Source organism: Psittacula echo (assembly GCF_963264785.1).
Source record: "Psittacula echo genome assembly, chromosome: 12".
Lineage (NCBI taxonomy): Eukaryota > Metazoa > Chordata > Aves > Psittaciformes > Psittacidae > Psittacula > Psittacula echo.
Window position 1 is genome coordinate 4,330,740 of NC_137747.1, and position 23,441 is coordinate 4,354,180.

General features: G+C 40.2%; 1 protein-coding gene across 1 annotated transcript in view; it reads left to right on the plus strand.

Moving 5' to 3' along the window:
• Window positions 1-23,441, plus strand: part of PREX1 (phosphatidylinositol-3,4,5-trisphosphate dependent Rac exchange factor 1) — a gene marked incomplete at its 5' end in the record, with an annotated part of 146,973 nt that overhangs the window by 108,566 nt on the left and 14,966 nt on the right. The window contains 13 exons of the mRNA XM_080627938.1: window positions 325-400; window positions 5,116-5,188; window positions 6,227-6,369; window positions 12,381-12,473; window positions 13,746-13,894; window positions 14,778-14,863; window positions 16,577-16,713; window positions 17,160-17,331; window positions 18,639-18,826; window positions 19,558-19,719; window positions 20,265-20,475; window positions 21,589-21,850; window positions 22,874-23,080. Of these exons, the coding sequence (XP_080484064.1) occupies window positions 325-400; window positions 5,116-5,188; window positions 6,227-6,369; window positions 12,381-12,473; window positions 13,746-13,894; window positions 14,778-14,863; window positions 16,577-16,713; window positions 17,160-17,331; window positions 18,639-18,826; window positions 19,558-19,719; window positions 20,265-20,475; window positions 21,589-21,850; window positions 22,874-23,080 (1,959 nt within the window). The remainder of the gene's footprint in view (window positions 1-324; window positions 401-5,115; window positions 5,189-6,226; window positions 6,370-12,380; window positions 12,474-13,745; window positions 13,895-14,777; window positions 14,864-16,576; window positions 16,714-17,159; window positions 17,332-18,638; window positions 18,827-19,557; window positions 19,720-20,264; window positions 20,476-21,588; window positions 21,851-22,873; window positions 23,081-23,441) is intronic.

Here is a 23,441-nt window from a genome sequence, read left to right on the forward strand (position 1 = left end):
TTGCCTCTGGCAGGAGTATGAGCTCACTGAAGATGGCTTGAAGCAACATCTAGAGAAATTTGAAATGACACTGCTCTGTATTGATCTGAAATACGCTCCTCATTCAAGTTGTTAGAAAAGTTTAAAAGCTGGGCTTTTCTTCTAGAGATAAAGGATATCTGCTTCTTATTCATCAATATGTAGCTGGGAGTCTCATTTTTTCGCCATCTACGATTCTTCTTTCCTCAACTTAATGGTAGTAGGTTGCAACAGAATGTGGAGGTTTAGAGCGTAAAAGAAATGTTTACCTTTTTGTCCTGATTTTCCCTGAATTCTCTTTCTTAGAGACCGTGACTACCACCTAAAGACCTACAAATCAGTAATCCCTGCAAGTAAACTAGTGGATTGGCTTATTGCACAGGTAAGAAAATGTTAAGATACTGCTGTCTTTGACAAGGAGCTTTATTCATCAGTGCCATTTAAAAGAAAATAAAACACATTTATCTAGAGAATATTACAACAAAAGTAAACATAATCTGATTCTTTGAACTTATGCTTTCTGTTATTGTTCATTTGGTGAAAACTTGGTGTTTGCCAGCATAAAAAGGAAGAAAGTTCTTTGTTAGCCTTAGGAGTGGTGAACTGGCTGTTCTTGGGGATCTTTCCTACTTCTTGTGATTTTTGGAAGACATTTAAAGCAATGTTGATCTCATTTAATGCAGTATAGGTGTGGTACGATCTTAATGAAAAATGAATCTAGAGTTTCACACCAACAACTGCACTGTTGTCTTTGGAAATTGTAGTTGCTCCACATTTACCTTGACTTTACAGAGAAGAGCCTCTAGCTTGGGAAATGAAAAATTCAGCTTTAATAGTCTAAAGCAGTCTAAAGGGAGAGTGTGCTGTGTTCATCACCATCAGTCAGGTGCAGGTTCTGGTTTTGTCTTACATGTGGATGCTCTGATTCACAGTCACACTAAGTTCTGTACTGCCAAAATGACATAAAGGGAGAGTGGTCTGAATGAGAATCAGGCCTCTAACAACAAGGGATGTTGTCCTTCAGAACTGTTTCCTGCAATTGCGTTTGACATCCCCCTACATTAAGAAGATTGATATGATTTAAGGTTGTTCTGTGCCAAATAACTGAATGAGAATGGAGTAGTCAATTGTTTTCCTGTTAAGAGCATAAAGGAGAGCAAAGATATTAGTATTAAGGTTGTCACATCAGTTACATGTAATTTAACTGGGTCTTCTTCATGGAAAGCTGAGGGGGAAGGGGAAGGGGGGAAGTTTGCTTTGGCCAAAGAAGAGAGATGTAATCAGGCTAATTTAGCCAATATAATACTTAATCATAGAGCTGCAGGCTGTAGAAAGACTTGGATAGCGAAGTAAAACATCAGCTCTTGGTCAGGAAAAAAGGTAGCTCATTTCCCTCTCCATTTTCCTTCCTCTTCATTTCTGTTTGCAATTTAAACTATAAATGTCACTGAGAGCCCTCCCTAATAAGAAAAATTTTTTTCATTTCCTTGAACCTTTACAAATACCCATAAACTGAACAGAGCAAGACTAAGAACCATTTTATAGTCAAAGAAATGGTGTCAGTTGTATTTTGTACCTTGATCCTCCTACCTGGAAATTGCTGGTTATTGTACTTCTGACAAGAGATGAATTGGGTCCTCAGCGAAGCTTAATCATGTGTATGTTTGAACAGCTGTATTCAAATGTGATATATGTTATCCCCTGGGTACTCTATGCACTCAAAAGTCTGGGGCTGGATAGGCATTAGGAGCTCTGTAATGAAACATGCAGCACATTTGTGGCTCTTTGGATATCAGGGGGTCTGCAGGAGCTGAGCATCTCTGACTGTTGGGTTTATTAGTAAGTACCCTGTGATATGCTAGCACAGACTATTCACTACAAGGGAGTTTTTTGCATGTGAGAGAGGAAGGTCAAGTGATTTCCTAATGACTTTGAGATTTAATACTGAATTTGATTGATGTCTTTTTATTGTTTATAGCTCTTAACAATAGCTGAATCCTACTGCAGTTACCTCTATAGTATGTCTTAGGCCGATTGTGTATGAGACACTAAAATAAGCATTAAAATGATGATGGAAGGAAGCACATATGAGCGTAAGTGCTGACTGGAGATGGCAGAAAGTCAAATCTTGGAAAACAGTGCTATATTAGAGTTCTCCACAGGCAATACTTTAGTGACCCTTTGAACATAACAAGGATAAAAGGAGAAATATCTGATACATATATCCATAGATTTAGACTGAAAGTGTCTGTGAAATATATCATAGTCCCTATATGCATTTAGATGTAATCCTTAAGGGGGAAGGGCTTCATTCTGTCATTGGTTCTGGGCCCTCTCAAACTCATTTTACAACCTAATCTTTCTCTCACTGCCAGTAGGCTGAGAACAAAGAGTAACAGAGATTTCACAAATGTCAGAGCTCTGGTACTTCACAGAATCTTAGGTGCTACTGAGTGCACTAAAAGACTGTACTGCCACAATCCCAATACTTCTGTCATCTGGTTGAGGATTTATACCCACACCTGCAGAAGTGAACTGTGATAAAACACTACCAGTTGAATCCCTGTCCTCAGTCTAAGAAACTTAAAATGGCAGTGTTATGAAAGGTAGAATGGAAGTAAAGGGACAAATGCACTGTAGAAATCTGTCGGTAATATTCTTTAGGACTTACGCTCTAGTGGGTGTCTTATCTCTTTCCATTCATCCATCCTTCCATCCACTTGTTTCTTCTGTTGCAGTCTATATTGCACCTCTGTGCATTGCATTACCTTAGGCTTCCTTCCAAGTGGGAAGGAGCACTTTATAATCTTAAAACTCCTTTTCCATGGTGTCAGCAAAATATTAGTGTGTTTTGGTTGCTATTCTTATCTGTGTTCATCTGCTTTCTTTTCTCCTACATGTGGGTTGTAAACAATCTAGGTCAGAGATCATCTTAATTGCTGGTTTTATACCTCTCAAAACAATCAACCATGAACCATGTTTAGGGCTTTAGATATCATATAATTACCAGAACTAGACAACAATAATAACAATAGTAATGGTTGCTGTAGTAATAGTAATAATAATAGTATGCTCTGGACTATGGTACTGACTGTAAACTATATACTTCTACTGACTTAAATTCAGTGACTCTATTTGAATAAACCTGAATTACGTTGTCAAAACATAGTTTTGAATACATAGTTTCACATTCCATTTCTGTATGGAAAAGTTATGAAATGCATTCTGTCAAGATTATTGATTGTAAGTGGTTCATGTTCTTAAGATTTTTTTTTACTGGTTTCATTGTATTTGGACAAATTGCTACATAACATTTAGAAGGACGTATGGGTGAGCTGAAATGATCTATTTTAAGTTGTATTTTATAATTAGAGAATGTTGTTTTGCTAGGGGAATGTTTTAAGGCCAAGTTAACATAATCAGGCGCAGCCAAATAAAGTCTGGTTTAGAGCCTTCCTACACAAAGATTTTGTTGCCAATAAAAAAAAAAGTAAATTCCTAAAACCTAAGAGTAACATTAGGAGGCATTTCTCTTCCAGTTTATTTACAGTTGAAAGAATAAATGAGATTTTTAAATCCCAGCCTCTATAAAATAAACTACCCTTTTATCCCATAAGGTAACAGAAAGTGAGTGTTGAAAAGGAGGACTTATAAAGACTTGAAATTAGTTTATAGTAAAAGTTTAAACTTAAGGTTGATTAAAGCCCTTTCCTTGGCTGTCCTTGTGCGATCATCTAATCATGCACTTCTTCCAGAGCTGCCTTGGTGCTTTTGTCCTACCAAGTCAACAGTATTTAGTTCTTCATTTGTAAATGTCACGCCTCTCAGAAACTCTCTTCAAGAAGAGCCAGTAGTGCTGCTGATTGGCAAGAGCCGACCCTATTTTATCCTGTATTTAAATAGTATCTTTACACCATAGCAATGTTCTTTGCCAGTATTTGCCTGTCAAACAGCTACTGATCTCCTTAGTAGGACCTGAAGTGGGAGTGGTGTTTTACTGACAAGATCAGAGGGCTCTCGCTCTGCAAGCTGGTTTGCTTAAAACAATGTCAGTGCACTGCAGTTCTGCTAGAGCTTCAGGTATCCATCCAGTTCTTCAGGTGGAGGGGGAGAAGGAAGGTGTGATACTTGTGACAGGGTGTGATACTTGTGTAGGATAGAGCTGCTGATTTAGTAGGACTGACAGTATTATGCTGAAATTGCTCCTCTGCCAAAGCAGCAGGTCCCTGCCTGCTGGAATGAGCTATTGCTTTCAGTGAGATAGCAGATTCCAGGTTCTCCTGTGCCCATCTGAGGACTGGGAAGCAGGTAAGCCTTCATCAAATGACCAGTGTTAACAGTGTTTTTCATCTGGGTAGTACCTGCTGATTTTTACCAGCACTATTTAGAACTTTTATCTCTGCCTGTAAAGTGCAACCAGCATGTTTATAAAGTCATCACTGGTTGCAAATTGACAGATACATAGATAAAACTAGGTGTTTCTTCTGTTTACCTGAGTTGTAGATGAAAAACTTCATGCTGCAGTTTCAGGGAAATTTGTAAATTTGGAAGTCACCTTTGGTACCTGTTTTGCAATACTGCAGCCAGGGCTTCAGATAGTGGGAAACAAGCCTTTGTTCTTAGGTCTGCTGTGTAAGAAAAGAATGCCACTGCAGCTTTAACCAGCCTGACCTTTGGAGTTCACATACACTGGGTTTACTCAGGTTTTTCTCCCTTTGGTTGAGTACAGATAAGATCTCCCAACTTCTCACTCTAAGAATGAGTTTTATTGTCTGTGGCAAATGGGTCCTAAAGTGCAACACTATGACTGCAAATAAAGAGTCTTTAAATTGAGGTAACTTTATGTCCCATTGTGGGTTAAACAACTGCTTTCCAGAATCCTGGTCTCTGCCCTCCTAGTTCCTGTAGGAGGCAAGAGATGCTATATATAGAAATGAATAAGAACTAGGCAACGGGGTAGCTCTTTCAATTTCTTGCTGTTGTTCCCTACAAGGAGCATCCTGCTAATTTCAGAGGCACAAGCTATGCGGTGGGGAAGGGGAATAATTTTGCTTAGGAAGTCATTCTGAGGTGTAATATTTACCCTCTTGTTTCTAGGGAGACTGTCAGACTCGGGAGGAAGCTGTTGCACTGGGTGTTGGACTCTGCAATAATGGCTTCATGCATCATGGTAATGCATCAATATTACTTCCCACAGCCAGTTAAAGGAGCTTTTACCTCAGTCAGATTAGCTGACTGTCTGAAAATCCCTTTTCTATAGGCTGTGCCATACATGCTGATAGGTACACAACTGCAGGCATCCCAGCAGGTCCTTCTAAAAAGCAGTCTTAGAGCTTACACAAAATGTCTAAACCTACCTTCCTGAGTGAATGCCTTTGCTAATCTTTATGGTGAGCCCTGAAGTGACTAGACAAGCTAGAAGAGGTATGCTTTTTCACTGCATCTATTTCAGAGCCATCAGACCAATGCACAAGCCAAGTATTGTCCTGAAATATCACCAAGAAACGTCAGGTACAAAGTAAAATCACCTATTTCTTGCCACTTGGACCACAAGCACAATCCTCAGTGCTGAATCTCTGAAGCTTCCAAATCTGAAGTGCCAGATTGCCACGGTAGACATCATACATCCTCAGTGATGTTGCTACTAAACTGGGGAAGTAAACAAACCACATCTCTATCAGTATCAAATAAAACATACAATATCCTAACAGTAAAACACAGTTTGTCCAGTAAAGCATCCAGTGGTAAAGAACTTTGTCACACTTTCATAATTTTATAGGTCTTGTTTCCATCTCGATTCCTTTTTAGGTTGAAAAGCCTCTGTTTAGCCATCTCACTTACCTTTAAACAGCCATTTAACCCTTCTTTGCTCCTTTTATAGTTTTACCATATTCATTTTGACATGGAAAAGGAGCATAAGGTTTTGAGTAGCATCTTTAATCCAAGAGGATCTTTTGCATTTTACATGCATTCTATGTGCCATGGAGGTCAAACATCGTATCCTCAGCTACTATGCACTGTGAAGAAAAGTATACCCTTGAAGCACAGTAGTAACTTAGAAATACAGAGCTGGATAGATGGGTAGGGATGCATCTGGTCTTTGTTCTGTAAAGACTGGGGAAATATTTATGACTTCCTTTAACTACTTTTTTGTTTCTCTCTTTCTCTGTGTAAATGCATGTATGTATTTCATATATATTGTTTCCAGTCCTGGAGAAAAGTGAATTTAAGGATGAATCCTTATATTTCCGCTTTTATGCTGATGAGGAGATGGAAGGCACCAGTTCCAAAAGCAAACAATTACGTAATGACTTCAAGCTTGTGGAAAACATCCTGGGAAAGAGTCTTCTGGTAAGAAATATGTTAAGTAAACCTTGGTGTTTCTGTGAAACTGGTGGTTTTTATATTAGAGGAGAATGAGAAGGAAAATTATGATAGAATCAAATTAAAATGGGGAATTACACCTGAAGGTAGATTTTTCTTCACTGCATAAATAGCAATTCTTGAGCTACCTTACTGTAGAGCTCTGACTTCTGTAGCTTTGACTTTCCCTGCTGGGCAGACTACATAGCTTATTCTAGTAGCAAGGAAAATTTGTAGGTTGCAGGCTCTCTTCTGTAGCATGTAACCATGCACTGCCTGGGAGCTTTGGATTTACAGCTCACACACAAGCATACAAAAAGTTCCTGCCTATTTCTGCTAGGTCTCAAGAAAAGAGGAGACTCAGTGATATGACCACTTCATCCGGTTCACAGCCCAACCCCTTTCTGTTATCATGAATCCCTTGAGAGAGCCTGGAAGTGAGCTGGGAGCTGGAAATGTTGTCCTAGCAGGCACCACAGTGTTGGGATGGTAGAAGAGAAAGAAATGGGCACTGCTGTCTTGGGAGAGGTCTGCCATCACATTTAAACACCATTACATGTGAAGAAGAGTCAGATGCAAGTTAGAAGACTGGTAATCATGCAGATATTCAGAGCATCATTGTCTCAGTGGTATGAATAATACAGATAGATACTTGGATCAGGTATCAGTTTTACTTTGTTTATGAAAACCATTTTCCAACAATACTGTTCTTTATGTTCACACTTTTGCAACAATACTGCTATCTCCAGATTCCCACCTCACTGAATGTCATTAAATTCCTTACTGTGCTGGGATTATTTTAACACTAATTGGATTTGGTACTCGGATCGGTACAAACTCTGTTCTGAGATCCTCATTTACTGCCAGTGGCTCCAGGCCCACATTTTCCTCCGTTTGAACACTGGCAGAATTTAGGAGCAGGATAAAAACTTGGGTCACAAACTAGAAAAGCAGAATTGTTGGAATAGATCCAGAGGTCCACTATATGGGCAAATTTCTCCTGTGGTTCACACAAACTTCACTGCCTCATGCTGTCTTGTCTCCCAGGAGACCAATGGCCAGAAGTAATATTTAACACACCATGGTCTCTCCAAATTATCCCTCTCTGCATCCAGTGCCAGAGACTGGAGTGTCAGGTTAATATGATTATCCAACAACTCTCCACGAGGATAAAGGGAAGCAGTTACAATTTGTGGGCTTTTTAATTGTGATTTGCAAAGCACTCCAAAATCAGTTTTGTGTAAAATAGTGAAACTGCCATTTTTCAGGTATTTTTAATTTTCCACCTTATCAAGACAAGAGCTTGAGGAAATAGATTGACTCGTATGTCTTTTTTCTGTCAGTTCAAGGCACTTCGGTTCAAATGCCAAAACTCAGTGACGATGTATTAGCTGTGAAGTGAGGGATTTAAAGGTTCTTTATTCTTTTCTGTTAATGTAATAATCATTTATTAGTATTCACTAAAGAGACAGAACAAACGAGCAAGCCTTACACATGGACTACTTACTAGTGATTAATCATAATCGCTAATTGGTCCTTCCATGCTTTGGTTAACTGAAATATTTGCAACAGGAATAATTTTAGTATTACTATTATTGTACTTCTGAAGTGCATCAGTCAGCCCCTGTCACAGTACTGTCCCATCTCGAAAAGTAAATGATCTGAAATCAACAGCACATGCTGAGAAAGGCTTCTCCTCCTTAAAGGACATAGATTTTTGTCCAACGAGCAGTAGTCACACTGAAGTTGAGTTGCCCTCATGTTCACAAATAAATCAGCCATGCCCTGAATATCTGTGAAGACCGCACCAATAGCAGTGCAATCAGGGCATTGCACTCACCCACAAAATAAATGTGCCTGACTTCTGTTTTATTGTGTGTTTAGCAATTATGAGCAGCAGGAATCCTGGGGCTTTGCAGTCTATGAAACATCACTACATGCCTCTTTATGCTCATGATAGGGCACTGATCCTTCCCGTCCCCTGGTCCCACCATAGGAAGTTTAATGGAATTTCTTCAGCTTTTGAAACATGCTTTTCTACTGCCACAAAGTCCTAGCTGTTTAATGGATAGCTTCCCCCACTCCTTCATCTAAGTTTGTTACAGGAGAGGCTGCTCTTGAAAACAGGAAAGAACAGAAACCTTGGCAAATACGGCAACAGACATGCCAAGGGAAAAAATGCTTTCATTCTGAAAAAATGCACTTTAAACAAAATTTAGTAATTACTTATTTGTGCAATTGTTTCTCATTGAAAGAAATAAATCTTGACGAACTGAAAAAAATATACAGCATTTTCTGCATAGCTGAAGAGAATTTGGATTTTGGATTGACTCCAAGCACTGGGACTTGGTTACTGCAGCGTTCTGTTAACTTGTGCTCAGCACCTCTCCTTGTCAGTCCAAACCAACCACAGCATGAAGTAAAGCTGGTAGCTTGGAGCTCAGTGCCACACGTGGAGAGCTGCCCATGGAGATGGGCCTCTCTCACAGTTGCCCAAGAGGTTTAATGCACACACAGTGTTGGCGTCCCCAGCAAACTCCAGTTTATCACTTATATAATCTCTAAGGAAAAGCATTTCCAGCAATTTCTAGAGATTATGATTTTTAGATAGTAGGTAGCATTATCATTCATGTCCTTTCCAGTTTAAACCAGCTAATTCAATAAACATGGCATTCACCTTAAAATTCTTATGAAAGTGTAGAATTCATTTCTCCTAATCATAGTAATTTACATTACTCAAATAAAGCCATACTTAATAAAAATCTCTTCAGTCTTTAATCATTCCAGGACAATTATTTTTGTGTTGTGCCAATATAAAATTACCTAACTCTGCAAAATCTCAGCAGAGAGAGAGCAGAAATGAGCTTTCCCTTTGTTCTTCACTGTACTAGCATTCCCCAGTCTATTGTAGCTTGGGAATTCAAATCATTGATTTTTAAAACACCCCTGGGAAATGAACCACTAATAAGAGCCCATCCTCTAGGGATTCCTGGTCTCCCAGGGAGACAGGCTGGCCAGGCAGTAATGAGAAGCATCCATCATCCAGGTGTATGTGGCCAGATAAGGGCTTTGAGTGGATTCAGACACTAAAAATTATAGTGAACTCTGAAGTGAAAAACATTCTTTAGGCTGTGACTCTTCCACTGTTCAGAATGAACGGCTCAATTTCAGTGCCCGATTTCAAAGTTTACAAGCCAGAAGAAAGTTTGAGTCATTTTGTATATATTAAGCCTATTTTGCAGATGTGCCAAGCATATGTTTAAAGCTAAGAGCAGTAGGATTGGCTCTGGATTCTGCAGCTTCTCACTGGGAAGAAAAATTGTCTTTTCAGATTTTGTTTTAGTGCCCCAGAGCTGTGGAGCTTTTGAAAGACTGGGGAGACCCGGACAACCTGGGCAGGAAAATAGCTCTCTTCAAATGAACGCTGTTGAGGGCCACAGAAACCTCATCGGTTTAGTGAAGCATCCAGACTTGATGTTATCTGTTACCTGAGAAGTCAGTGCGTGCGCCTTACGAAATTCTTAACCAGCTCAGACTCTTCAGGTGTGTCCAACAGAGAAGAGTTTATACTGGAGAGCTGTAGGGAAGGCTGTGAGAGGAGGATGTGTGTCCTGGACCCTAGTTTAGGAAATGGTGGTTGACCTGCCCATACTGCCTCTTGCTGCTGCTGCTGTCCCGAAGAGCATAGGCTGAGGGTTCCTGCCTCTGTATGATACAGGTATAATAGACCATAGCTACCTGCATAGCTTGTTGTCGTGTCCTCCTCACCCCCAGTTCTCTTTGAGTGTGTCCTGACTACCTGTGCTCTCTGGATTTGATTAACCATGCTTATTTTTCATATGGCCTCATTTTTTTAACATGGTTGTATTTCAAGATGAAACAGCTGCTGCCTTACATTGAAAAAACTGATTGGATTTCAGGGGCACAGAAATAATTCTTGTAGATGGCAAGTTAGTTAATTGCTTTGGATTCCTTAGGGATGAATGGAGTTCAGCTGTGGAATTGCAAGGTATGACTACTTCATAATGAAGAATGAATCACAGACTCCTCCAGATACTACATATTGAATATTATCCATAGTCTACCTTTACATAAGCGAGTGTCCCCAGCACAGGAGTGCTGCTCGCATACAAAACGTGACAGTTCTTTCTTTACTGCATGGTGATAAAGTTCCTGATGTTGATGCATTTGGGGTTTCTTAAAAGTATTTTGGTTCTTTGCTTTCAAACAACACATTCTTTCAGTACTAATGAACAGAGAAAGGTAGGTTATTAAAAATGATAGGATATTAATGATCTTAATGCATAGTAATGGTAGCTGCACCCAAGAGACTCTGTCAGTTTGTGTAGCTGCTGCCTTCTGAAGTTTGGCAAATCAAAGCCTCTGATTTTTTCAATATCTTTTTCACATATGCTTTCAAAATCCAGCAAAAGAAACCGAACAGTCCCTTCAAATGTAAAATGAGAATTGAGGGGCAGAACTAGCCTAGAAATTTTCTACTTAATCCCTAATGGGAAGTGATACAAGTACATTTGGGCTGAAGCTCAATAATCGAGCCAGGGATAACCAGATTTTCTAAGATGTCCTTTTATTAAACATGCATAAATAGCACTGTTTCTGAAAATATTTAGGTAGAACTATCTAAGAATGGCAAACTTCTCTTTCAGTCTTTTTACTTTCCTGTCCATCACTTAATCTCAGCATCATCTGATGAGGATTTTTTCCCTGCGCATAGCCTGTCATGCATTGTTTTAATGCAGCTGTATGGCTCCTGCTGGAAGGGATGATTCTATTTCTCTTTTTTTCTAAGGTGTACTCCAGCAAAAGGACAAAGCTTACGAACTGCTGGCATTGACTTGCCTAGAAAAGGGACAGTATTTTAAATTAGTGTAGGAATCATCAGAATCAAGGGACTAATTCGCAGTAATTTTTTCCCCAGTGGCATGCTAGATCATAGATAGCTTTATTTTGCCTTTTAACTCACTTCTAACTTATCAGATGGTTCTTAAATGGTTTCACTTGTCCATTTATCCAGGGCCAGGCTTGCTTTGGATTGGTTTGTTTTTTTGCAATGAGAAGTGAGTCATTCAGCTTTTTTTCCCTTGTTAACAAACCATGAAGAAAAGGACGAGGGAAACCTGCATTTGCCATGATTGATAGGGTTTTAAAAACTATTTATAAGGCAGGTCTGTGTGACCTCAGTGCACATAAGAGGAAGCAGATTCTCAGTAGCAAGAGCTACCAAGTCTCCTGTCAACCGTAAAAGGTGCAAACTGAGCACAGGCCATGAGTCTCCTTTTTTCCCTAACGCAAATCTCATGTGTCTGCTCTTCTGGGGAGGGACCTACAGATGTCTGAAGTTGTTCTCTCACTGGTCACCCAGAATTTTAGCCTGACTACAATAATGTACATTTATGCAGTATTTAGTATTATCCATAATAGGCCTGAGAGCCCCAATTTCTCTGAAGCTGGTAGCTGAGAAGGAAGCACAGATCGTTCCTTATTGGGTATGTGGGATGTATTTTAAAAAATAAATAAATGATTAATTACAGTCTGATCTGTAACTACATCCACCAATGGAAAACACTGAATATTGATGAGTTCTGTAATCTAAAAGTGAAAGATCTAATGACAAATGAAGGGCTAGAAGTTAAAACCAAATTCAGTTTCTAAGAGAAGAGTTAATTAACCATTGAAACAAACTCTCAAGGGCAGGAAGAGATTCTTCACTTCTTAAAGACCACAGATTGTAATTGGATAACTCTGGAAATTCTGTTTTAGTACTCAATTTAGGCTCAATGCAGAAATAACTCAATTAGATTTTATTGTTCATATTATGTAGGAGATAGACCAAAAGACTTAGTAGTCCCTTTCAGCCTTCAGATGTACAAGTCTGTGTCAATCATGGCTTGCAGTGAAAAGTCCAATTTCTCACCTCCATCCTCATCTGTTCAGCTAACTTAGTAGTTATGAAGCATTACCTTGTGCTTTTGTTTAAGATTTTACCAGAAGAGGATGACTATGGCTTTGACATAGAAGAAAAGAACAAAGCAATTGTGGTGAAGTCAGTTCGACGTGGGTCTTCTGCAGAGGTAAGACCAGACATTCATTAGTATTTTGAGCTTGGTACCTAAGAATATTTCAGTGCTTCAAAAAGGTACAAACCCATCCTTTGAAAGTCTGATTCGTTTTAATAATAGCTAATAGAAATCGGGTGTCTTCTACAATTTCTGTGGTAATAAACTGTTTCTGTAAATTGCCAAGTGATTTGGCATCTTTGGGTGACTTGCTGAGTGTTTTTCATAAGTGATAGGACAATAGCAGTATGGGTGTGATGATCGCATACCTCAGTTTCATTAGGAACTTAAATTTGAGGAGGGAGGGAGAGTGTCTTTAATCTTAGACACACACTGTCTATTCTTTCTTAGGCTGGTTAGTTACATCCCAGCAGAGAAGCAGATTTTTATTTGAAAGCTGCTAGTTTGTGGGGTTTAATATGGGACTTTGTACCTCATACATGCATGGATTTGCTGTGATTGTGTCTGCAGATAGGTATCGTGTATGCACCAGCACTAAGTTAGGAATATAAAGATGTCACCCCCAGGTAGAATGGTTGCAGGTATGCAAAGAGTTTAACTAATTTCACATATGTTATAAGTGCAGGAGCTACTTTGGGAATATCAGGCCTAGAATGTAATGACTTCAGAAATGTATAGAGTAATTATTACTTTATAATAAACTCATCAATGTAAGTAAATGCAATTAGCAGAATCATTTCCATTGAATTATAAACCAAAGTTTCTCAAATTCTATCTTAACTTAAAATCTCTATTGCTAGAGTAAGCACTTAAAGCAGTTTTTTATCACTGCTTTAGAACAGGTTACATATGTGACTAGGTATAGATTGGGTTTGCATGGGTGAAAAAGATGTCCTTGGCTCCCTGTGCCTAAGCTGTAAGTTGTGGAAAGTCACACTTCCGTATCTCACTGGTCATCACAGCCAGTCTGTTACAGTCCCCTATTCTTTAGACTGTCCATGCCCCTACCCCCTTTTAGTAGTCTCCTATTAAAAAAACTATAGCAGAGAAGTACAAAGATGCATCCATTGCAAAGTCAGATATATCTGTGGAGTGGCGTATTTATTCAGATACTGGTGAAATCTCTTTGTTTCCTGTAAATGCAAAAAACTTTAGGGTGACTGACAAATGATTTGATGAACCCACATTGTATGTACAGTATTCCATATGACAGTAATCCTAGGAACAGCCGTAAGTAGAGAACTGTTGAAGCCAGAATATTGGAGCCTGAATGTTCAGAGATGCTGCCAGTGATCCCAGGTTTTCTGTGGTTTTGTTCCATTGCAGATGGCTGGCCTGCAGACGGGAAGAAAAATTTATTCCGTCAACGAGGACTTGATATTCCTACGCCCATTTTCAGAAGTGGAAACCATCCTGAACCAGTCCTTCAGCTCCCGAAGGCCGCTTAGGCTTCTGGTAGCCACCAAATCAAAAGAGTAAGTGCCAAGAGATGGGCAAAAAGAGAAGATGATCTAGAAACATCAATTACTAAATAGTTCTTCTACAGTTGATAGTGAAAACTGTGTAAACATTTTCCTATGCAGAAGCTGTTCAAGAAGAAAACAAATGACATGAATGAAAGATTGTTTTTAATGATGAGCTTTGCGCCTCTAGAAGAGGTTGGGATGTATTTTCTATTGTATTTGCTGTTAACTTTTGGCTTCCTTGTGCACAAACAGAACTGCAGCACAAGGATTATCATTGTGTCTCAGGTGTGAAGCTTCTCAGATGAAAAGCAATTTCCACCCCATTAAAGCTTGGCTTATTTTTGGATGAATCTAATGATATCAACCCTTACAGTTTTCCAGTCCATTATCTTATAATAAGGCTTCGACCTGTTAATCACTTGAGCATTATTAGATTCTGTAATTCCAGAATTTGCCATAAATTGAGTGTCTCAATGAGCACTTGGTGATGAATTCTAGTCCAGAAGGTCTTGTCCAGTCTATTTTTATTTTTTTAATGGAAAAGATGCTCAGCTGCTGTAAGTCAGCACAGCTGCACTGAAATTTCTGCTTAGAAATGGAAGTGAATATAAATAGCACAGAAAGTCTCTGTCCTGTGTTACTCACAGAATTAGTACATTTGGAAGTGCCAAATTTTAATTAACAAAGAGAATCTCCCATCTGCCTTGAGGAACAACGATGGAGTTGGATGATTCAGGTCTATTTACTTGTTACTTATTTGTAAACTATGTGGGTGCTTTATTTAACCACAAACACGGTTGTGAACACTGGGGAAAGATGCTGTTAGAGCTGCCCAGAGCTCTGGCAGCCTGACTGAAAATGCTGCATTCTCTTCTCCTTGATTTACCTGCAGGATTATTAAAATCCCAGATTGTCCTGAAGCACTTTGCTTTCAGATACGGGGAGCAGCACCACCGTATGTTCATGCAGTAGGAAGAGGTAAGTGGAAAGGCCGTTGTACAGTTAAGTTTGGAGTACAGCTATATCTATATACATGTCTATATATAAGTGTGTGTGTGTATATATATGTATCTCAGTCAAGATAGATCCAGGTTTCATTGTCAAACTTGTTCTAAAGTTCTGATAATTTAATGCCTGTAAAGGCAAAGGGAACCCCTGTCACAGAGAAGGATCACACTCGTATGAAACCACAGAACAACAAATTCCTGCCTCAAAGTTGTTTAAATACAGTGTAAGAGAATGGTATCATTATTATGAGCTGAGTGTTGGGTCACTAATCCCATCAACACAAAACTAGGCATAACCTAATTCTACAGTAGAAGAAACTTGGTGATTCCGCAATCCACGGTAGCGTGGAAAGACTCTTGGGAAAGCATTATCACTTGAGCTCTTGCAAGCTGGAAACATGCTTGCTGAGTGAATGTAACCTTGTTTCTTCTAAGACTACTAAGGTACAGCTTTACAGCCCCAGGGAATGACAATGTGAAACTGAGGTGGCTAAGAAAAAGTTGAGATGTAATGCTGCTTCCACAGTGGTTTTGCCTGTGGTCAGGGACAGTTTGGATCACTGTAGCTCTGAATAAGCTGTGGGATCAGCAGGTTGGTAGATAGATCATGTTTCTTAGTGGACATCAAAATATAATATAATAAAAGACTTCAAGACTATTACCTTACATTAGCTTATACTGCTGTAAGTTACCAGTGTAAGGTAGAGGGGAACTGCTTTCCTTAGTCTTTTGAAAAGGACAAAACAGTTTGACAGAGATATTTAGTACTTCCGTAACTGAAATGTGAACTGAGCTACAAATAAAGCACAGCTCTTACCTTTATTTTCAGCAGATGTGCAATATATGACCTTTCAGACACTTCCTTCCTTCAGAACAAATACATACATCTAGATACCTGCAGTTAGTAATCAGGCAGCAGGCAACCCAGCTGCAATAAATGATGTTCCCAGGGCAATGTATTTATTACACTTTTTCATACCAGCACCCCTAGCTGCTTTTTACAAGCTGAAGAGTGCAAACTGGAAGCAGCACCTGGAAACATGCTCCTTTTTCAGGATTTTGCTGGCAAAAGAAAAATTGCATTTGGAATAAACCTGTAGGAATTTTAAATGATGGTGCCTTAATAAAGTTAATCACCTTAACTGTAGATCTCCAAGAAATGTATTTGGGCCTGAGTCTTGCACACATGAGTCTGGAATAAATCCTTTAAAGTTGGTTATTGCACTCTGGACTTACTCTAGTTTTATGTGTATCATAGGGTTTTTTTCTTAGACCATGGCAAACTGCATGATGTGCAAGTGTTCTGTATCTTTCAAGTGCAAAAGCTGAAACAAATACAACTGTCTGGGTTTAAGCAAGACCTTGGTTAACATAATCATAGGGCTAGAAGAGCCCTATAAGAATCCCAAATTATTTTCCGCAGGAATTTCAATTTCCATCATGAAAGCATTTAGATCTAGGAGGTCTCTATTTTGCCCAGCACTACTGAAAATACAAAGGATAGACGCATGGTATTTTCCTTATACATCAAAGCGCTCAGAGTAAGTACTTGGCAGCAAAAGCATGGCAGCATCCAACTAGCTCTTCTTACTCTCTTAACCAAAAACCTTTTGCAGGCTTTCCTGTTTTCCTTTCTACAGTCAAATGGTTTTACTGTCTAACTCCTGTCCTGTTGATTTTTCAGGCTCTGAGGCTGCAGCTGTAGGTCTACATCCAGGGCAGTGTATTTTGAAAGTTAATGGGAATAATGCAACACATGGAAATTATATGGAAGTTCTGGAGCACTTCACAGCCTACAGAACCAGACAGCAGGAAGCACTGGTATGAGTACAAAGCCTCAAAGGAAGTACATAAATTCCTGTCCTTCTTCTGTCCTCCCATTCTTCTGTGCTTTTATGTTCACTAAATATGCAGAAAAACAATGTATATGTGTCTCTCTTGACTTATTTACTCCCAGGCCAAGGTGGTCCTGGTATAACTGAGGGAGCCAATTACAGTTGCCTGTAGGTGCAAAACATCGACAAATAGTATGTATGCCAATTGGTACACTGCATACAGTATTAGATATTATTAACTATTGCTAAACTAGAAGTTCACCCAGATATTGGTCTAGATTTTGTATTCTCTGAAGTTCAGAGGAAAGCTGGGGAAATGTTTGGTATTTCAGCCAACTTAAAAGATGTAAAATTGGTATCTTTTGTAAACCAAACATATAGAGATTGGGGATTTTTACTGAAGTTGTAGCTGAAGCCTGTGTCTCTTGAAAGGGATTATACCAGTGGGTGTACAGAACACATGAAGATGCTGAAGAGGACAGAGTTCAGCAAGCAGCATCAACTGCGTATCTGAATGGCAGTCATCCTGGCTCCAGCAACGAAGATTCATCACTGGAAGGAGGTGCAGAATTGGATCCCCTTCAAAACAGCCAACAGGAATCAGGTAAAGATTATCCTGGGGGAAGGAAACCTAGGGATGATTCAGAGGCTTCAGGAAGGAAAACTGCAGTAGAAATATGAAGTGTGATTATTATTGTAGGATGTCTTTTGTCTTAGTGTAAAGCTTTTGTCCTGGGTTCAGCAGTAGCAGTCAAACCCAAGACAGCTTTGTAACAGAATGAGGTCTGCCAGAGGAAGTACTATGGGGCTGCAGTTTATTCAGGAGAAGAAAAAATTGAGATACATAGAAATAATACTCATGCGTCTCTGATGTTCACAAGAGAGAATTTCTGGTATGAAAAGGCTCAGCATTTTTAGAATCATTTGGTAGCCCCTGCAAATCAGGAATATAATTCACGTTTTCTGTGGTTTAAGATGAAAGATTTTAAGTTACTTTGATTTGGAGCAAGTTTTCAGAGCACGTTACCAATGTATCAGCAAAAGGTGTGAGTGTATTTCCTCACACTTAGAAAAGCGTATCTCATAAAAACCATTGCTTTACCTTCATGTTGAGAGCTGATTTGGAAAAGTAGATGTTAGGGGAGAATACTGAAGGCAGATTTCATCCAAGGGACCGAGCCTGGATTCTCTGAATGCCATTGGCAACTCCTCCAGGAACAGATGCACATCTGTGCGGATCCTGTCTAAGGTCAAGTGAGCCTGGTAATCCAGTGGTCAAACAGTGCAGCTCCGCAGCGGAACTGCTGGATCAGTGCCTTGTAGAGGCATGTGAGCAATTCTCTGGCAAATCTCAATCTACTATAACTTGCATCTGTTCTCTGGTGACAACAGCATTGCTGTGTGTAAAAAATGTTATCTCCTCACCCCACCCCTGCCCTGCCATCCCACATTGTCTGTGCTGCTATAAAACTATCTGGAGCATTTCCCCGTATTGGACAGAAAAGTGGCAGTTTTCCAGAGGGTCATTACAAACAAGACCCTGAGGTTCACATACTTCACTGTCCTCTGAAAGCTTCTGCTGAGCTCTGTGTGTCTGAATGCTGAACAGAACTGTATAAGTAGTGTCCTGTGTGTGGATGTGTGCACGCACACATGGAAGAACATCAGGATGTGTGGATTGGAGCATGTGGATTCTCTGTCACTGTCTCCAGTAGTGGCCAACAGCAAATGCCTTCCTCCAGGATATTCTGCCAGCCTGTAGCAGCATTATTTAGTTCAGACTCCTGGATCCAATGGTTGTGTCTGTGTGTCTTTGCATTTAATGATAGCTCTCAACAGGTTTCCCTTCCCTGTGCATGCCTGTGCTCAGATGTGCTCTCAGATGCCTCTAATGACTTATTTTGGTTCTAGCTCAGTCACCACAGACCATGAGCTCTCCACTGGTGATTGGTGAAGAAACACCTCTCATCAGCCTGACTGTGGATAACACCCACCTGGAGCATGGGGTGGTATATGAATATGTCAGCAGTGCAGGAATCAAATCCTTTGTCCTGGAGAAAATTGTGGAACCAAAAGGTTGCTTCAATCTCACTGCAAAGGTACTGGGAAACATACATGGCCAGCTTCATTCCTAAACAGAACAGAGAAGCAAATAATATAGGCATTTCTCTGGTCTTGGCTTGGCTTTTCAGATGAGGTAGCACATGGTCTTCTCAACTCTGTGTTTGGAGTTTCCATCATTAGAATGCACCAAGTTATAATAGCTTATTTGTACGAGCAAGTCAGCAACTGCTTCCGTTCAGCTGCTGAGGTGGAGGGAAGGGAGCCGTCAGCTCTCTGGTAACATATGCTTTGCTGATACTCAAGATGTAATATTTTCAGGCAAGAATTTGCTTTACCTTGGAAGAAAATCAGGAAGCTTTTTCCTCAGCTGATAGGCTGGATGGGTCGCTGAAGGAATTGAGTAGAACTGCTGCTATTGGAAAGCAGCAGTGCGCTTAGTATTTTGGTCATCTGTGACAGTAATGAGCTAATAGTAACTGTTTCTGTCACATCCCAGTAACATTACTGTTCTGTCCCATGACAGTACCAGGGCAGGTAACCTTGACAGTGGATATTTTGATCCACTTGAATTAGTCTAAAAACTTTTGAGGAGTGTTTTATGACTCTGGGATTAGCCATGACAGTGGTTCTCAGGCGCTCATAAAGGCAGCTTGTTCTGAAGGCAGCTTTATTCAGCCATGACAGCATGGGGGCTTTGCCACTTACTCAGCTGTATTTTCCCTCGCTGTCAAGTCTCGTATCACCGACATCCTGTCTTTTTGTTCAGATTTTAGAGGCCTTTGCAGCAGAGGACAATCACTTCGTAAAGAATTGCAAAAGACTCATATCCCTGAGCAGCGCTGTGGCCACCATGCCCCAGTATGAATTCCGGCAGATCTGTGACACTAAGCTGGAAAGTATTAGCAGGAGGCTCACCAACTACCAAGAGGTACAACACTACTGCTTATTCGTGAAGCCTCAAGATAATACTTACTTCATTGTGATAACTTGGCCTTAGTGTTCTTTATTACTGAATCCCAACTGCTAGAGGTAGGTGTCCTAGAGGCAGGAAAACAGCTCTGCAAGTTGTTGAAATTGCAAGTTTTGAGGAAAAAAGCCCTTATCTGTAAATCAATGCTTCCAGCTTGTCAGTGTGAGTTATATTTGCAGGTTCATTTCCAACATATCAGTGAATAAATATGACAACAGAATGATCAGTATCTGATTTGACATGAATGTAAGTACAGTATCTCACAGTGTAAACAGGCTATGTGTGCCTTTTCTGTCCAGTTACCTCACTATTTGCAAACAGAGCCTTAGAAGGTATAGCCAATTGCTTTCATTTATTGTTTTATGAGCTCTTTAAAAAAATGTGGGTTTCCAACTGCAGCAGAAATGATGTGATTCTGGAATAGGAGGAAGGAAAAAGATTGTCTGTATTGCATCAGAATTTTTTGCAAGTGAAGTAGCACATGCCTGCTTTATTTCTCCCAGTTTGCAGATGAATTGAAAACAAAAGTGAGCCCAGCCTTCAAACAAGCCGTCATGGAACCACATTCTCTCAACAGCATGGATTTCTGCCCCACCAACTGCCATATTAACCTCATGGAGGTGTCATACCCCAAAAACACTACCTCAGCAGGGAGGTCGTTCAGCATTCGCATTGGACGGAAACCCTCTATTATTGGTCTTGATCCTGAACAAGGTGATAATTAACTTCCAAATCCAACTGATTTTATCTGCATAAAGAGTTGTCTTTCCACTGCTCAGCAAGGTCAAAATAAGTTCCAAAGAAACACAGTCTTGCCCTCCTGTTGTAAAACAGTAATGCCTTTAAGCATAGAGAGGCTTCAGGTGAAATGCTTTTAATAGCAGTGTGGTCACCTTGTGATAATTAAATGTCCAGAGTATTGTTTGCACTTGGCAGAGGTGACTTACTGACTAAAAGAAAAGTGAATGGGGTCTGATTATTTTGCTAGTGCTGTGAAGACAGGCTGAATTTGGAGGGGAAGACGGGAGTCAATCACATTATTGTGCTGGGGTTTTTCGTCATTACTAAATAAACTGCCTGCAGTGGAGCTGGTAACTTTGCTCTGTCAAGAGGATCTATTTTCTGATAAAAGCTGCTACATAGTGTTTGTCCTACAACCTGATTATTTCAACATTTCTTCATCATGATCTCATCTAATATGCTTCTGGTTCATTGTCTTATGAAGGTCAGAGTGCAGGAATGTTTGGAAAAGACACAGGGAAGCGTAGATAAACCAATCTTCTGAAGAATGGCACTGACCATTCAAAATGAAGCCCGGCTTGCTTGAAGTTATTAAAATTCCGTAGTATTTTTAATGCTAGCCAAGGTGGTGGGTAGCAACGTACCATGCCAAAGCTATCAGCGTTTTTAAATGAAAAGGAACTTTATATTCTGTGGTAAGGACCTAATCCTATTTCTTTGTGTATGTGTGTAAAGCTGGAATAATAACACAGACCAACCCCTGAGAACCTGAATTCATTAACATTTCAACAAATGCTTTTAGATACTATCGATGTTGCCTATATATCTGTGGACAGTTGCTGTCGTTACTTACATAATTTAACCTGTTTCTGGACTTCAGTAAATGCAAAAAATCTAGTTGGCATGCCAGGAAAGGAATGTTTTTGTCATAAAATGCAATTATGTAAAATAATTCTGTGAAATACTATTTTTTCCTGTTAAAATTCCACCTATCTCAAACTAGATTTAACTAAACTTAAATCATTATTGGGATGGAGCAAGGAAAGTAATGAGAGCCGCACTAACTAGGCTCTTCAATGTGTTCAGTAGGTACCTTAAATCCAGTCTCATATACTCAGCATTGCATCACCACCATGGCTGCACCATCCTGGAGATGTCTGACCCTAGAAGATGGAGATCTTGACAGCAGCTTTGGCCAGCAGAATGGAGGAGCAATTCAGGAAGAAAGGGGACTCAGTTTTCTGCTGAAACAGGAAGATCGGGAGATACAGGACTCCTACTTGCACCTTTTTAACAAACTTGACATTGCAGTGAAGGAAATGAAGCAATATGTCATTCAGATAAATAAGTGAGTAAAGCATCTGTATGCACTGCAGGGAGCAGTGCTGACAAGAATGGAGGCACTAACCTCAGCCAGCCCGCTGTGCCTGTTGGCCTTGACTGTCAGACCCTTACACTCACCCCTTCACACAGACGCTTGCGTTACAGCTCCTTGCTGGCTGTGTGAAACCTACTTATGTCCAGTCCCCCAATGTATATATTATTGTCTTTTGCTCCTCAAAGTCTACCTGAATTCAACAGCCACTCATTTGCTTACTATATATTCCAATATAAGAATCTATTTGGTGCAAAGAGCAGGTTTGCAATTCCATATAGATGCAGTCCCTACCCTTGAGATTTTGTCTGTTGTAAGGCAGGCTAAACAAAACTTGTGAATTCAGGCCAGTTTCTCTATGGCACCTATGTTTTCCTTTCCTCTGTTTGTCTTTTTCTCATTGTGGGTCTCCCAGTAATTCTAATGAAGGATTTGAGTAGTGTATCTGTGTATTGTGAAGCTTTTCTGCCAGAGGCTGCACGGGTGATCTGTGCAGGAGGCCATGACGTGCCCTAAGCTACTCACAGTCGCTCCCAGGAACCTCAGTAACAGAAAGAACAGCCCATCATGCACCAGAACTTCAACTGACTGGAATGCCTTGGCTCAAACATACTTAAATGCCTTGGCTCAGGCATACTTAAAGAAGGGTGGCAGCTGCTGGGTAGAGCCAGTGAGCTGAGGCACTGCCCAGAGGAGAAACAAATGCCTTGGATGGAGAAAGTGAGGACTCTGGCAAATTAAACCCAGAGCCCTTTCAGGCCACAGTGGTTACAGTGATTCAACTATACCCTGTGGAGGTAGGGTACCTATGGAAACAGGACCTTTTGTGAACCAAGCTTCATGGATTTCAATGAACCCCCTTCAGAACTTGCAATTTCACGTACCTGTGGTCTATGCAGAATGCTGGCAAGGTTGCTTTTGATTTCACAGAGCTGAATTCCAGCCTTATTCATTATACCCACCAGTCCCTGAGAGCTCTATGTTCTTCTTCTGCAGACTTTTGTCCACCATAACAGAACCTACAGAAGGTGGTGCCTGTGAGCCACCATCTACTGAGGAGACATCTCCACCTTCCCTGGGAACAGAAGAGAGTGATCCTGACAAAGCCGAGCACGGTGGAATCAAGAAGGTCTGTTTCAAGGTTTCTGAGGAGGACCAGGAAGACTCTGGCCAGGACACAATGAGTTACAGAGACTCCTACAGGTTAGTGTAAAGATTGTGCCACCTTTCCCTTACTAATGCAATGTTCTGAAGTTCTAATCCATGTATGGATTCAACAAACAGGGTATTTCCCAGTCAGTCAATTATTCTATATTCACTTAGTAAAGTATTCACTAGCTATAGTTATTTCATTACATTTATTGCCATGGAGACACAACCACAAACCTTCCCTCACAACAATGCCAGAAGGTTAATGCTTCTAGAAAATAGAATAAAATGAAATAAGTACGTCTGATGTGACTTTCCCTTTCGGTGTCGTGTAGCTGGAAAGCACAGCAGCACAGCAGAGTTTGCAGACTGCCTGGTCCTGTAACAGCCGCTGTTGTAAGGGGATGCTTCCATT